The sequence below is a fragment of the Aulostomus chinensis genome, chromosome 6 (genome assembly GCF_037954235.1).
Source record: "Aulostomus chinensis isolate RoL2024-O1b breed Wild chromosome 6, RoL_Achi_v1.0, whole genome shotgun sequence".
In the NCBI taxonomy this organism is placed as follows: domain Eukaryota; kingdom Metazoa; phylum Chordata; class Actinopteri; order Syngnathiformes; family Aulostomidae; genus Aulostomus; species Aulostomus chinensis.
In genome coordinates, this window is record NC_141325.1 from 21,655,478 (window position 1) to 21,669,429 (window position 13,952).

Here is a 13,952-nt window from a genome sequence, read left to right on the forward strand (position 1 = left end):
GGCAGAATAATAAATGGATCATGGGGCTCACAGATGCAATCAGTTCACATAAATTTCTTGGAGCTCCTGGCGGTGTCTCTTGCACTGAAACATTTTCTGCCTCTCCTAAAAGGGCAGCATGTTTTAGTCAGGACCGACAACACCACAGTAGTGGCATACATAAACAGACAGGGGGGGCTGCGCTCGCGTCATTTCCACACGCTGGCACACAGACTGATCGAGCCATCCGTGTGCCGGGCATAATGAACCAGGGAGTGGACCCTTGTTACAGGGAATGGAAACTCCACGACGAGGTGGTTGCCCAGATATGGAACATTTACGGTCGAGCAGAGGTCGACCTCTTTGCGTCGGAGGAGAATGCTCAGTGTCCAGTGTTCTATTCTCTGATCAATCAGGGCGCACCGCTGGGGCTGGATGCTCTGGCGCACGAGTGGCCGCGCGTACTCCTGTACGCTTTCCCACTGCTGGAAATTATTGTTCCTACTCTCACCAGGGTTCGGGAGAGGAGACACTCTCTCATCCTCATAGCTCCCAGATGGCCTGGGAAACACTGGCTGGTGGTGATCATTCAGATGCTACACAGCCAGCCGTGGCCTCTGCCTCTCCGCAGGGATCTCCTGTCACAGGTGTGCCAGGAATTTTTTTATCCTCACCCGGAGCGCATGGCTCTGTGGGCCTGGCCCGTGAAAGGTTGAACTTTATGGCTGCGGGACTCCCAGAGAACGTTGTCGCTACGATCCAGAGTGCCAGGGTGTCCTCCACCCGTGAAGCTTATGGTGCCAAATGGCGCGCTTTTGAAGAATGGTGTGCTAAAGCCGCTGTGGTGGCTTTCCAGAGTCCTGTCCCTGTCACCCTGTCATTTCTTCAGGAGCTGTTGGATAAAGGCCTGGCTTTCTCCACTGATAAAGTGTATTTGGCGGCCATTTCAGCCTGTCATATAGGTTTTGGTGACAAGACAGCGGGCCAGCATCCACTTGTTTGTCAGTTCATGAGGGGCGCGCATCAGCTTCGGCCGGCGTTGAGGAGCCTCGTTGCCTTGTGGGATTTGCCAATGGTGCTTGACTCGCTGTCACGCGCACCATTTGAGCCGCTGAGGCAGGTTGACCTGAAGGTGCTCTCCTTTAAAACAATGTTTTTGATGGCGCTGGTTTCTGCTAAGCGGGTCGGGGACGTTCATGCTTCATCAGTTAACCCTGCATGCATGCAGTTTTCCAGAGGGTGCTGCTGAGACCTAACCCTGCATTTGTGCCGAAGGTTTTCAACCCTGCTTTGCCATATCGCCCTATTGAGCTGTTGGCTTTTTACCCTCCACCTTTCTCTTCACCTGAGCATGAAAGGCTTCACGCATTTTGCCCTGTGCGGGCACTGTGCATTTATGTGGAGAGGACGGCTGATTTCAGGGACTCGGAACAGCTGTTTGTTTCTTGGGCTACCTCACACAGAGGTAAGCCGATAACGAAACATCTGTCACATTGGATTGTGGGGACTATCACTATTGCTTATGATAGCATGGGTTTGAGAGCCCCTGCGGGTCTGCGTGCTCATTCCACATGCGGCATGGCATCTTCTTGGGTTTGTTTCGGGGCATATCTGTGGATGATGTGTGTGCGGCTGCAAACTGGGCCACGCCCCACACTTTCATTAGATTTTACAGATTGGATGTCACCGCTGTGGCTCTGCCTCATGCAGTGCTGAGTGTGGGCTCCACGTCTGAATAAATGCCGCAGTTGTTCTCTCTTGGTCTTCGGGGTAAGCTTGTCTGGCAATACGGGAGTCTCTACATCCCATAGTGAGATACCGAAACGAATGTTGAAAGAGAACGTTAGGTTAAGAAATTAACCCTGGTTCTCTGAAACATGAGTGAGGTATCGCACCAGACCACCCTCTTTGCGCGGAGCGAGGAAGGGGTGTGCTTACTTAGACTGAGGAGAGAAGGTGTCGGTGGGCTTTTATAGTAGGAGGAAGTCCCTCCTCCTGGGGGCAGACGTCACCTTTTGTCTGCCAGTCAGAGCTGGCTTGATGTAAAAAATGCTTCTGGAGACAGCGCATGGGGGCATGTCCCATAGTGAGATACCTCACTCGTGTTTCAGAGAACCGGGGTTAATTTCTTAACCTAACATTTATTCTGGGTATTTATAAAACTAAAAACTGTAGGGTGAATCAATTTGGTATGTAATTAACTGTTATTTTTCATAAATACAAAATAAATGTAAATTGTGTGTGTGTGTGTGTGTGTGAGAATTCTACAGTAAAATGTGCTCCACAGAACCAGGCTCTGTCCTCCCCCACAGCTTTGTCTCAAATTACCAGTGATTACAATGTGTAACAATGCTGATTTATGAAACTTTTATTTTGTTGAAGACACAATAACCAGCCAAACAAGGATTGGAGCAATAAATAAATGACTTGGTCTTTGACAGAATCTGAGGCAAGACATGCTTTTAAAACAAGATTTATGTTCTTTCAATACTGAGGGTGAAGAATTTGTCTCTCTGATTCCCTGAAAGAGATATAAGGAATAAAAGAATAAGAGTGGAGGCCTTTTGTCAGCACAAACTATCTCATCAGGTCATATATCATTATGACAATAAGCAATGGTGGTCAAGGTGGAAGAAATCCACTTTGTCAGGAGTCTAACAGTCATCCTCAGTTAATCCTTTAGCTTCTAAAAGAAGAGGAGATTGTTATTGGAACAATGTGGAGCATCAGGGGCGCCAGAAGTGCAGCAATCATCTCTATGCTTGGCTTCATCGCTGATGTGTTCACTTTGCACCTCCAAGCCGATAATGGGATGAGAATTTCTCCTCCTCATTGAGTTTGCTCTTTTAACTCATGAAATCAACAATTAATGCAGCGTCACAGGGGAAACCAACTGTTTATCAATTGTCAATTCAATTCCTTAAATGAAGATGAGGAGGATGTAGAAGAAACATATGAAAACCTTGTTTAGACAAAATTTAGGTGGCTTCCAAAATGAAAAATAAATGTGTAGATTTTATCTATTTGTATGTCCGTCAAAATACAGTATACAGACCAAAAACAAAAAACACTAATCTACTAATGACAATTAGTACACAGACACACACACACACACACACACACACACACACACGCACACACACACACACACACACACACACACACACACACTTCCCTGCTGTGAAAATGATCTCTAGAGTGCTAAATGTAGATTCATCCACTCCAGAAAATAGCCTCCAAAAAGGCACTATTTCCTCTTAATTGTGTAAGGCACAATTAAGCAATTGTGCTAAAAACTAGAGACACTGTCTGTTCTGGAAAAAAATCAGCCTTTTTAAAGAATGAATCCTACGCTTGTACAGTTTCTTAAGAGCTACTTTTTCACTGTGAGCTATTGTCTTGGGGGCTTTGGTCGAGAAGTGCAATTAAAATCAATGAAAAATGTTTTCTGACTAAATAAAAAGTAAAATACATGTAAAATGATAGTGAACAGTTCCCATGATGCAAAAAAGCAAACAAAACAGTGATATGCTGGATTGGTAATTTTTCATGTGTTGTATTGTTTTCGCACTACATTATATAAAGCGCAGCTGAAACTACATTTGTATTAGAATATACATTTAAAAAACAGAAATTAAAATAGGAAAATTAATATTTGAGTGGAGGGGCATCATCATGAGAGGATTCACAGCTGGCTCCTTCGTCTGATATCACAAGACCGCTGCCACGGCTGATATCATGTATTAGCCCAGTAGAGTGTGTTCCAACTGCATTGCTTACAACATTATGACAAGCTGCGGTCAGGAATGTTTCAACCCTAATGTTGGCAGTATCAGTTGGCAGTATCAGTTGGCATCTTTGTCTGCCCCATGTGACCGAGTTGGATTAAAAAAAAGAGAAAAACATACAACTAAGTGAAGTAGACAGATGGCTGCAGCAAAGTACAGAGGAATATTTAGTGACAATGCGATCGAAGACTCAGTCATTTTTTAAGCTAATTCTCAAGAAGCCCTTTCTTCTGTCACATTGTATCTTTAAGCAATTAGGTAGGGGACAAAAGTTGACTAGTTGGAGAAAAAGTGCTGATGGTAGTCAGAGATAATCATCAATTAATAAGCACAGCCCCGGGGCAACAGTAATTCACACAGGGTATTTATCAACACACAAAGGAGACGATCAGAGCTATTGTCTGCTCTCCCTTTGATGGAATCTCTCAATGAGGATTCCATGTCTCTGCTTCCAGGAATGAAACAAACAACACAAAGGTGTTCTGAACATCTGCTGCCTGACTTTAAGGTTCCTCTGACAGGGTTAAATATGTTTGTGAAATACTGTTCTGCATAATGGTTACAGAGGGAATTGAACAGAATACAAGACTGCACAGTTATGGTAATAATATTACAGCATCAGCTGTTCCTCAACATGATCAAAATCTCACATAATGAGGTGACTGTATGCAAAATTAATCCCCTTGGTGTTTTGTCAACTTTTGTGATGAGATGTATCAGCTCATTTTGGATGTTTTTAATTATGTCAAGGAGCAGCAAAACAATCATATGAAAGTGGGCTTTTAACCCTAGAACACTAACCCCCATCGACCCACACAATTCTTATCGTGATTCTTGTCATTTAAGTTCCCAGCTCCATCTTTTTTTTGTTTGGAAATTGTTAGATTACCTGACTTTTCAATGATTTTGGAGCCTTTTTATAGGGTCCCCCGTGGTGTCTTTTTTCATTTTATGTGACACTGCATATTAGGAATTTAAAGAAGAGTAATTCAATTTGGCATACAGTGTTGTACTTTAATATATTTTGATGAAAACTATATTTTATCAGGAATATTATATCGGGTAAAATATATCCGACATTGGTGTTGGTGCTACTGATTTTAACATTAAGTGTTCTAAAGTTAAGGAGGGAGAACTTTAAGTGATACAGCTTGTTTAAGGCAGTGGAGGAACTGAGAACATGAAAGACCCAATAGAAGATAATTATGCAAACTTCCTTTAGATAAGTCCCAGAATAAAAACGTGAAAATGATCGAATAGCTTTCGTCCACTTGGTGATATTTTGAAAACTTAACATGTTGCAACTTAGACAGTATGATAATTTCTAAAACAAACAAACAAAAAGATACAAATGAGACCAAAGGGAGGAAATCCAGGCGGGAGTAAGTAGTAATACCATTGTGACTGACAGTTACAAACTGCAGTACAAAAAATAAAAGAACATTTTAACTGAGAATAAGAAAATCCAATTTGCCCAACAGATAATGTTACATTTTAGTCTACAGACCCACAGTTATGCTTAGCTTTGTAGCAGTTACACAACTACAGCTATGGCCTTTTTGAAACCTGGTATCAACAGGCATCCTCAGTGGTCCAACCGACAGCTATAAGTAAATGAGAACACAATTGGCACTAGAATGAGTCGCCACATGCATTTCAAATTAATCACTTGTGATTGGATCTCATGTGATCCCCTCATGTGCCTCATCTGCCTTTTTCTAGCCAGTATTAATTTTTGTATATTTCATAAATATAACAGGTCCCTTTTTACTTTGTTTGTTATATTTACGTAGGGGGTTTGCCATTGTGCAGGCATTGTGAAGGCCCAGAGAAGCTATACAATACAGACTAATCTGGATATGCATACTTTACTATGCTTGATGAAAGAGGTGTGTGTGGTGGTTCCTCTAAATCTTTACAGAGAGGTGCATCATGTATAAATGACAAGCCTGAGGCTGTAATGAGATACCACAAACACTCAAGGCCAAATACTGTCAACACAACTCTGAGAGAGATCTGTGTGTGTGTGTGTGTGTGTGTGTGTGTGTGTGTGTGTGTGTGTGTGCGTGTGTGCGTGTCCATTCAGGTCACAGGTTTACATTGATATATCTAACTGATACAGCAATTATGTTGTAAATTCAGTTTCAGGTTATCTTCTCCAGATGAAATTAATTTCAAGTGGTTGACTTCTGATTTCCACTCATGAATGGAGGTTGAGACATGTTGGTAGATCAATGGGATGTGAATTCTCACAAGTCACAAGCTTTCAGTAAGAGTATGTACATGTGTCTTTTGGGAGGGCAGTGACAAATGATGTTGGTTTCCTACTTAGAACCCTAAACACCAAAAATAGACATTGTTTGGGGAGGTATGATATACTAACACAATGAGGGAACTTGTGATATTAATTAGCATCTCTGGTACAGGAAGGGCCAGATTACTTTGGTTCTTGTTGTATGAATATTTAAGAAGCACTGTACTGTATACATGACACTTCTTCACTGGGGTCTCTGCTTAGCAAACCCATCTGACTCACATTTTTTTGTCGGTGCAGAATGACAGTGATGTTTTCAAGTAACATTGATTGGGATATACAGAGCAGTCCATTCTGATCGCAGTTGTCAGAGGCGAGGAGTGGAGATAGGCTGCTGCTGATCTGCTTCACACTGACAATGTCTCCCTACACTAAGTCTAAAATCAATCTCTAATTGAACGCTCCAACAACAATCCATAGTGTCCCTAAGCCCCAGAGACCACTGGACTACATCAACTTGTGCTTTCGTACAACTGCCACAGCAGCCCACACCTACATTGTGGCACTTAAGTTTTCTTTCATATTTCCACATGACGACCTGTCCAGGGTGTACCCCGCCTCTCGCCTGAAGGCTGCTGGGATAGGGTCCAGCCTCCCCCCGACCCTTAACACGATAAGTGGTAGAAAATGGATGGATGGATGGATTTGCACATGAATTACAAAAATGGGTTATATCAATACTCACATGTCATTCAATTCTTTAAAATGGAGGAAATCTGTATACTGCAGTTGGCAGTGTAGAAGTTTATCTTCAAATGCATATAAGTAAAGAAAAATACAAAACTTCTTATGAATAGATATATGGTAAATAAAAAAGTATATATTATAATATTGAATGAAAAAAAAATCATCACTTAAATACACATTGTGACCAATAGTAAATACATAAAATGTTCATGTACAGAAATATATCAGCCAGCTCACCCAGAGAGCAAAACAGCTGCACCATTTGCTGAACTGTTTGACCTGATCGTGTTGATGATGAATTTGTATTTTTGTAGCAACAGTAATGGTAGCTAGTCTTCCATGGTAGAGAGACAAGGAAGAATGTTGAGGCTGTTAAAATAATTGTGGCCCATACTGTAGCTGAGGGCCCCCTACTTCAGTGTGGACAGTTCACAAGTTGGAAGGTTATAATCATATATAAAGGATAAATCATCATGCACTGAAAAATGAATGTTGATGAAGGGAAGAAACAATAAGTATGAGGTAATGATTAACCTTTGTTACAAAAGAAATTGTGAGATAACTTGGCAAAAGTAATTTCCTGTTTGAGAAAAGTAATTTGATATTGATATGTATAATTAAATTTTATGTCCTTTGTAAACTACAGCAGCTTTTTATTAACAGCATGCAGTTGTGGTTCAGCAGACATCCTGTCACTTGAAGGCTCCTCTAATCATATCATTTGAGTCAATCATGGCTTCCTAGTTGTGCTGATAAACACAGAAAGATTTCCATCCATCCATCGTCGTCTTCCGCTTATTCCTTACTAGTAAGGGTTGCGGGGGGGCTGGAGCCTATCCCAGCATCTACAGGCGAGGGGTGGGGTTCACCCTGGACAGGTCGCCAGTCCATCGCAGGGCCAACATACAGAGATGAACAACCATTCACACTCACAATCATACCTACGGTCAATTTAGAGTATCAATCAGCCTAGTCCCCAAATTGCATGTCTTTTGACGGTGGGAGGAAGCCAGAGTACCCGGAGAGAACCCACGTAGGCATGGGGAGAACATGCAAACTCCACACAGAAAGATCCCGCGGCCAAGCCGGGACTCGAACCCGGAACCTTATTGCTGTGAGGCCACAGTGCTAACCACTGCACCACCGTGCAGCCACAGAAAGATTTATTTTTGTTTATTTTTGCAGGATATGGGTTAGTTTTTGGCACATATTTGCATAAGCAATAAAGAGTAATTTAACCAACCAAAATACATCATGTTTTCCGGTCATTTTTTTCTAGCTTAGACATAATTGGATCTTAAGCCATGCATTGAAATTAAAACATTGTTATTTTCCACAGTGCTTGTCATGAGGAACAGAGAAAACATGATGTAACAAGAGACATGGGACAAAATATACATTTAGGTCAGCGGAATTGTTGTTAATATGTCAGTACATAGGCTGCATGGTGATGCAGTGGTTAGCACTGTCGCTTCACAGCAAGAAGGTTCTAGGTCCGAGTCCTGGCTCGGGCACGTGATCTTTCTGTGTGGAGTCTCCATGTTCTCCCTGTGCCTGCGTGGGTTCTCTGGTACTCTGGCTTCTTCCCACCATCCAAAGACATGCAACTGGGGACTAGGCTAATTGGATACTCTAAATTGACCGTAGGTATGATTGTGAGTGTGAATGGTTGTTTGTCTGTATGTGTTGGCCCTGCGATGGACTGGCGACCTGTCCAGGGTGAACCCCGCCTCTCATCCGTTGACGCTGGGATAGGCTCCAGCCCCCCCCCCGCGACCCTTAATAGGAATAAGTGGAAGACAATGGATGGATAGATGGATGTCAGTAAATACAGAGCAACATGACCAAGAACACCAATGGACCAATTGGTAAACTGGTCAAAACAAGTAATAGACACATTTTGAGTCTCACTCCTGATAGGGTTTTTAAAAAAATGGTTACTAATATATATAAATGCATTTCATATCACCTTATTTATTTTGAGTACTTTGACTGTTTATGAATTCCATCTATCCATGCATCCATTTTCTACCGCTTATCCTGTTCAGGGTCACGGGGGGGCTGGAGCCTATCCCAGCGCCTTCAGGCGAGAGGCAGGGTTCACCCTGGACGGGTCACCAGTCCATCGCAGGGCCAACACATATAGACAGACGACCATTCACTCTCACTGCCACGCCTACAGTCAATTTAGAGTATCCAATTAGCCTAGTCCCCAGTTGCATGTCTTTGGACTGTGGGAGTCAGCCAGAGTACCTGGAAAGAACCTACACAGGCACAGAGAGAACATGCAAACTCCACACAGAAAGATCCCGTGCTCAGCCAGGGCTTGGACCTGGAACCTTCTTGCTGTAAGGTCACAGTGCTAACCACTGCACCACCGTGCCGTTGTTTATGAATTCAAACAACGGCTAATATATGTATGAAAATGACAGAGCAAGTAATGCCTTCACCATAAACCATGTTGGACAGAAGAGGGTCATGAACCCATAAATGTGAAACAGGTTTTGCAATTGAAAAACACACTTTTGTGGTAAATTGTAATCACTTACCCCGTTTTTGCATGAAACTGAAGAGGTCATCAAGAAACTCCTTGCGCTTTTCGTCATCATCCAGTTCATACAACTGGAAAAAGACATTAAAAATTAAATTAATCACAAAATTCAAATTTTTAGCAAAGTAAATAAACAGTAGTAGTACGATACCCTTTTAGTTTGCTCCACTGGTTAGGATTGTTAGGGCAGCACAAAGAGCTGGGGCATATACCAGCAACACAAAGATACACATTAGCACACTTGTGCTACAAGACAATCAGGATAATGCATTTAGGCCATTAATAGCTTTTTCAAATCTTGGGAACCTTAGCAAGGTATGTCTTGGTCAGCTCTAAACAAATGACCTGAACACTTTTTCTTAGTTAAACATTCAATGCAGCTGCACACCACACAGTCAAAGAGCAAATAGAAGGTCTATTCAATCACAGAAATATCTTTGAAATGTCATGAAATCAATGCCTGTCCAACACAATCACTAAGCATAACATGTGAAAACAAGTACAGACTGTAAATTCTCCATGAATACTGTCATGGTACAACCTAACCTGTAAAAGCATGAGCTAAACTCTGCTGCTCTAGCAACCTCTAAAACAACTGCCACAATACAAACAAATTTGTGTGGACCATGAGACGAGGTCAAACTTTTCTGACTGGTGGGTCAGTGTTTGAACATGTAGCAAGTGGGTGAATTGGTTTAAATGCCTGGCTATTACAGTAAATGCTCAGATGCAATGTTCTGTTGTGATCCAACTAGCTGTTGTGAAGACTTCAAATCATCAGTGGAATCTTCATTGCACACATAACTCCTACAGTGGCCAACCTGTGACCTAACAACAGCAGAAAATGTGAATCAATTTTGGTCAAATGTAAGGATCACTTGGTCTGAGGAAGAGGGATGCAGTTGTCAGCAGGTAAAAGAACACCTCTGCTGCATAAATGTACCCAGACTGGAAATATATTTTGAATTTTATGTATGTAAGGCAAGTCATATCAAAGAACTGTTACAACTACTGAGGCTAATCAAACACTAATGACTTGTAACCGTCATCTATAGCCTTTAAGCCGTTTCGCAATCACTGATGAACCCAAGAAACAAAATTGTATCTTTGATCAAAGCCATTTCAACAGTTTTCACCTGGCTTTCACTGGCCTGCCATGAACCCACAAGGCCTCTCTGCTACTGTGGTCTTGTTGATTAATTTTGAAAGAGTTGCAGTCATAGAGACCCTCTAACACTCAACAGTTGACCAGGGGTGCAACCATGAACATTCAGCAAAATTTCTACTTAAGGTTTTAGCCTTAATAGATGGGTCTCTTATTGGCCTGCATCTATCTTTACAGCACTGGTGGTTTCAAACATTACAAGTTTTTGTCAACTGGTTCATTTGGATTACACTGTACAGCATTTTCCACTTTTGATTAAACCTCTAAAACATGTGATACAATGATACCTGATTTTTAAAGCCCTGAAAAATAGTGAAGTTAAGATCAAAGGCAACAATACTGAGCCTATTTTAAATGATAGCCAGTTTTCTCTCTCATACAGTACATGGGAATGTTCAAACTAAATGTATACTCTGTCAAGGTGACAGTGTTTTCAGTGTGTCTTTGAGCATGATTATAGAAATCTACCAGGATTTTTTTTCTTTTTCTTTTTTTGGAGCATAAATTTAAGAGGATGCCTTTTGGGGCAGATTATCAAAGTAAAAAAAAAAAATTGACATTATTGTTGGTGGAGATTTGTGGTCTGTTATATTACACATCTGAAAGTGTGTCATTCAAAACACTGACAACCTGACCTACCAGCCAAAGCTAAGCATCTTTTCATTTCCTATCCTCCTTTCTCATTGCACACTGTTTAATGTTTGAATTGATCATTTTGAAACTAATGCTGCTGCTTTTTTTCTCATGTCTTCTTGCAGCAGTGCATACACTGTCTTGGCCTTTTAACAGTCTTTCATTTGTGGGAAAAAGGTAAATGTTAAGACTGAGAATACGCCCCATAATATCTCAGCAGGATATCTTCTTGTGTCTGTCTCACCCATGGTTCTCAATATATTTTAGTAGCATGAGTTTCCTTATTGGCATATCCATTATTCTCCTCATCCTGCCCTATTCACTGGGGCAGCGACAGAGTCAAAGAGGCTTTTAAATGGGCCTCTCTACCAGATACAGCTGATGGAAATATGTTAGTGACAACATTCACTTTCACTAAGGCCCAGAGTCATGTTAACAGGCCAACTTAATCAATACTGGGAGACAGAGAGATGACCTTTGGAATCAGTGGGGCCCTGTGGACGAGGCCCCTGAGATAATAACTGATCATTTAGAAGTGTATTAGCTGTCACCAATATTAAAGGACCAGTGCAGGTCAGCACTCAGGAGGAAACTGTAGGGGGGTTCGGGATTCGTTAAGGGGAGGGTTCCGGAGGTAGGAGAGGATGTGCGTGAATGTGTTTGTGTAGGGGGAGGGGTGGTTGTGTGTGCAATCTTGAGCGCTGCACTGCAGGCAGTCTGTGGTAAAGGGAATATCGAAAGGTAAAGGAACAGCAAGCCATTGCAAAAATGTTAAGTGCACAAATGCACAGCAGATGACAGTGATGCTGGATCAATGGTGCCCACAGAGTGAAAAGGCATATGTCCAGAGACAATGATTGGTGTGTGGAAGCAATAACACAAACACAAACATACATAAACAAACATACCTACCAACACGAATATGTACATATAGGCCTTATCCACATATATGTGAGTATTTAAAAAAACAAAGCTTATGCAGTACAGTTTGGCATTTCATTCACATGCTAACAGATTTTTAGGTCACCCTTCCACGGTGAAGATATTCAGAAAACTCACCTTACTGACCTCCTGACTTGCCTTACTAAACTGAAAAACTGTTTTTTTTTTTTAACCTGTCCTGTTTCTTTGATGTCATCATGTTTGTGATGTCTGTTTACGCGACTCCTAAAGCAATAGCAGCACATCTGTACCATTTAGCAGATGAAGGGAGATTACAGAACACTGCAAATACCTTTGGACTCTCCAAACAGGTGCTGTCAAAAATAGTAAGGCAGGTGTGTGAGGAAATTGTAGTTCACTTGGGCCCTGTGTATATACAGTTATCATTCATCCATTACCAATTGAGTCAAAAGTAGAGGAACTGATCACATTGTATCCCTCAGTGCATCAGTAGCATAGACGTGACACACATAGAAAAAAAGCAGCTATGCAGAAATTCCATGGATGACCTGGTAGAAAAAGGGGAGGTTTTCGCTTAATATGCTACTTCAAGTACAGTAAATTCTGGACTATATGCCGCGACTTTTTTTCGACGCTTCATGCCCCGCGGTTTATACTCCAGTGCGTCTTATACGAGGATTTTACCTTCACCCTGGGGTGTGGCGGGCATATCCCAGCGGCTCCGGGTGAGAGGCAGGGTTCACCCTGGACAGGTTGCAGTCCATCGCAGGGCCAACACATATAGACTGATAACCATTCACACTCACAGTCATACCTACAGTCAATTTAGAGTATCAATCAGCCTAGTCCCCAATTGCATGTTTTTGGATGTGGGAAGAAGCCAAAGTACCCAGAAAGAACCCACGCAGGCACAGGGAGAACATGCAGACTCCACACAGAAAGATCCCATGCTCCAGCCAGGGCTTGGACCCGGAATCTTCTTGCTGTAAGGTCACAGTGCTAACCACTGCACCATTGTGCCGCCCTAATTTAAAACCATACTTCCAAACAGATTCACATCATATCCAAGGCTAATTGTGTTTTGCAGTTGAGCTAATCATCCACATCACTAGATAACAGAGTTAATGAATGAATCTACATCTAGAAAAAAATACTGAGCATCATCAAGTTTATATTGAGAAAATAGGATGATGATGATATCAAGATAATCATCTGGTATCTTTCTGATCTTTCTGGATTTGACTATTTTGACTTCACTGTGATTATGTTGTGATTTTCAGTATTACAATACATTATTCTTGTTCTCATTTAAAATCCCATTAAGATTACAGTAGTAATTCTTGTGCAAATCTTTATAAAACAAAGACGATTTCCTAAGTCTTTCAAAGATAATGTCCAAGAAGGATATCTCTGCAGCACTGCAATAATTAGTAAAACAAATATTATCGTTTTGATTCTCTGACTGCCTTTTGCCCCTTTTTCAAATATTCTTCATGGACTGCCTGCACACACAACACATCGATCTATTTCAATAATTTGTATTTGGTTTAGCCAACACATATTCCTTGAAAAAAAATTCTTCTTCAGTTTTCCTAAATGTGGCTCAGACACAGGGAGAAAAGATTTGTGTGGGAAGAAGCAGTCCACAGGCAGCATTCTTGGCTGTTTGAACACGCCTTGATACCCTGTTTGTTTTTGTTTTCCCCCTCTGTGTATGTGTATGTGTGAAGTAAAAGAATAGACAGACAGGCTTGGGCAGGCTGAAGGACATTGGGTTCAGCTGAACCCGCGAGCCTTCATGCTGCTCCCAGGCTGCCACTCACCAGGGTCAGCTGAGGGAAGGCTGTTGACAGTGAACTTGGAAGAGCCCTCAGGAGAATAAACAAAATTTCAGCTGGACTTCAGGCTGCATGATGTTGAAAACACCTACTT

General features: G+C 41.8%; 1 protein-coding gene across 1 annotated transcript in view; it reads right to left on the bottom strand.

Annotated features, from left to right (window-relative positions):
- arid3c (AT rich interactive domain 3C (BRIGHT-like)) overlaps positions 1-13,952 on the bottom strand; it is an 84,691-nt gene that overhangs the window by 20,339 nt on the left and 50,400 nt on the right. The window contains exon 3 of the mRNA XM_086207012.1: positions 9,318-9,390. Within this exon, the coding sequence (XP_086063138.1) occupies positions 9,318-9,390 (73 nt within the window). The remainder of the gene's footprint in view (positions 1-9,317; positions 9,391-13,952) is intronic.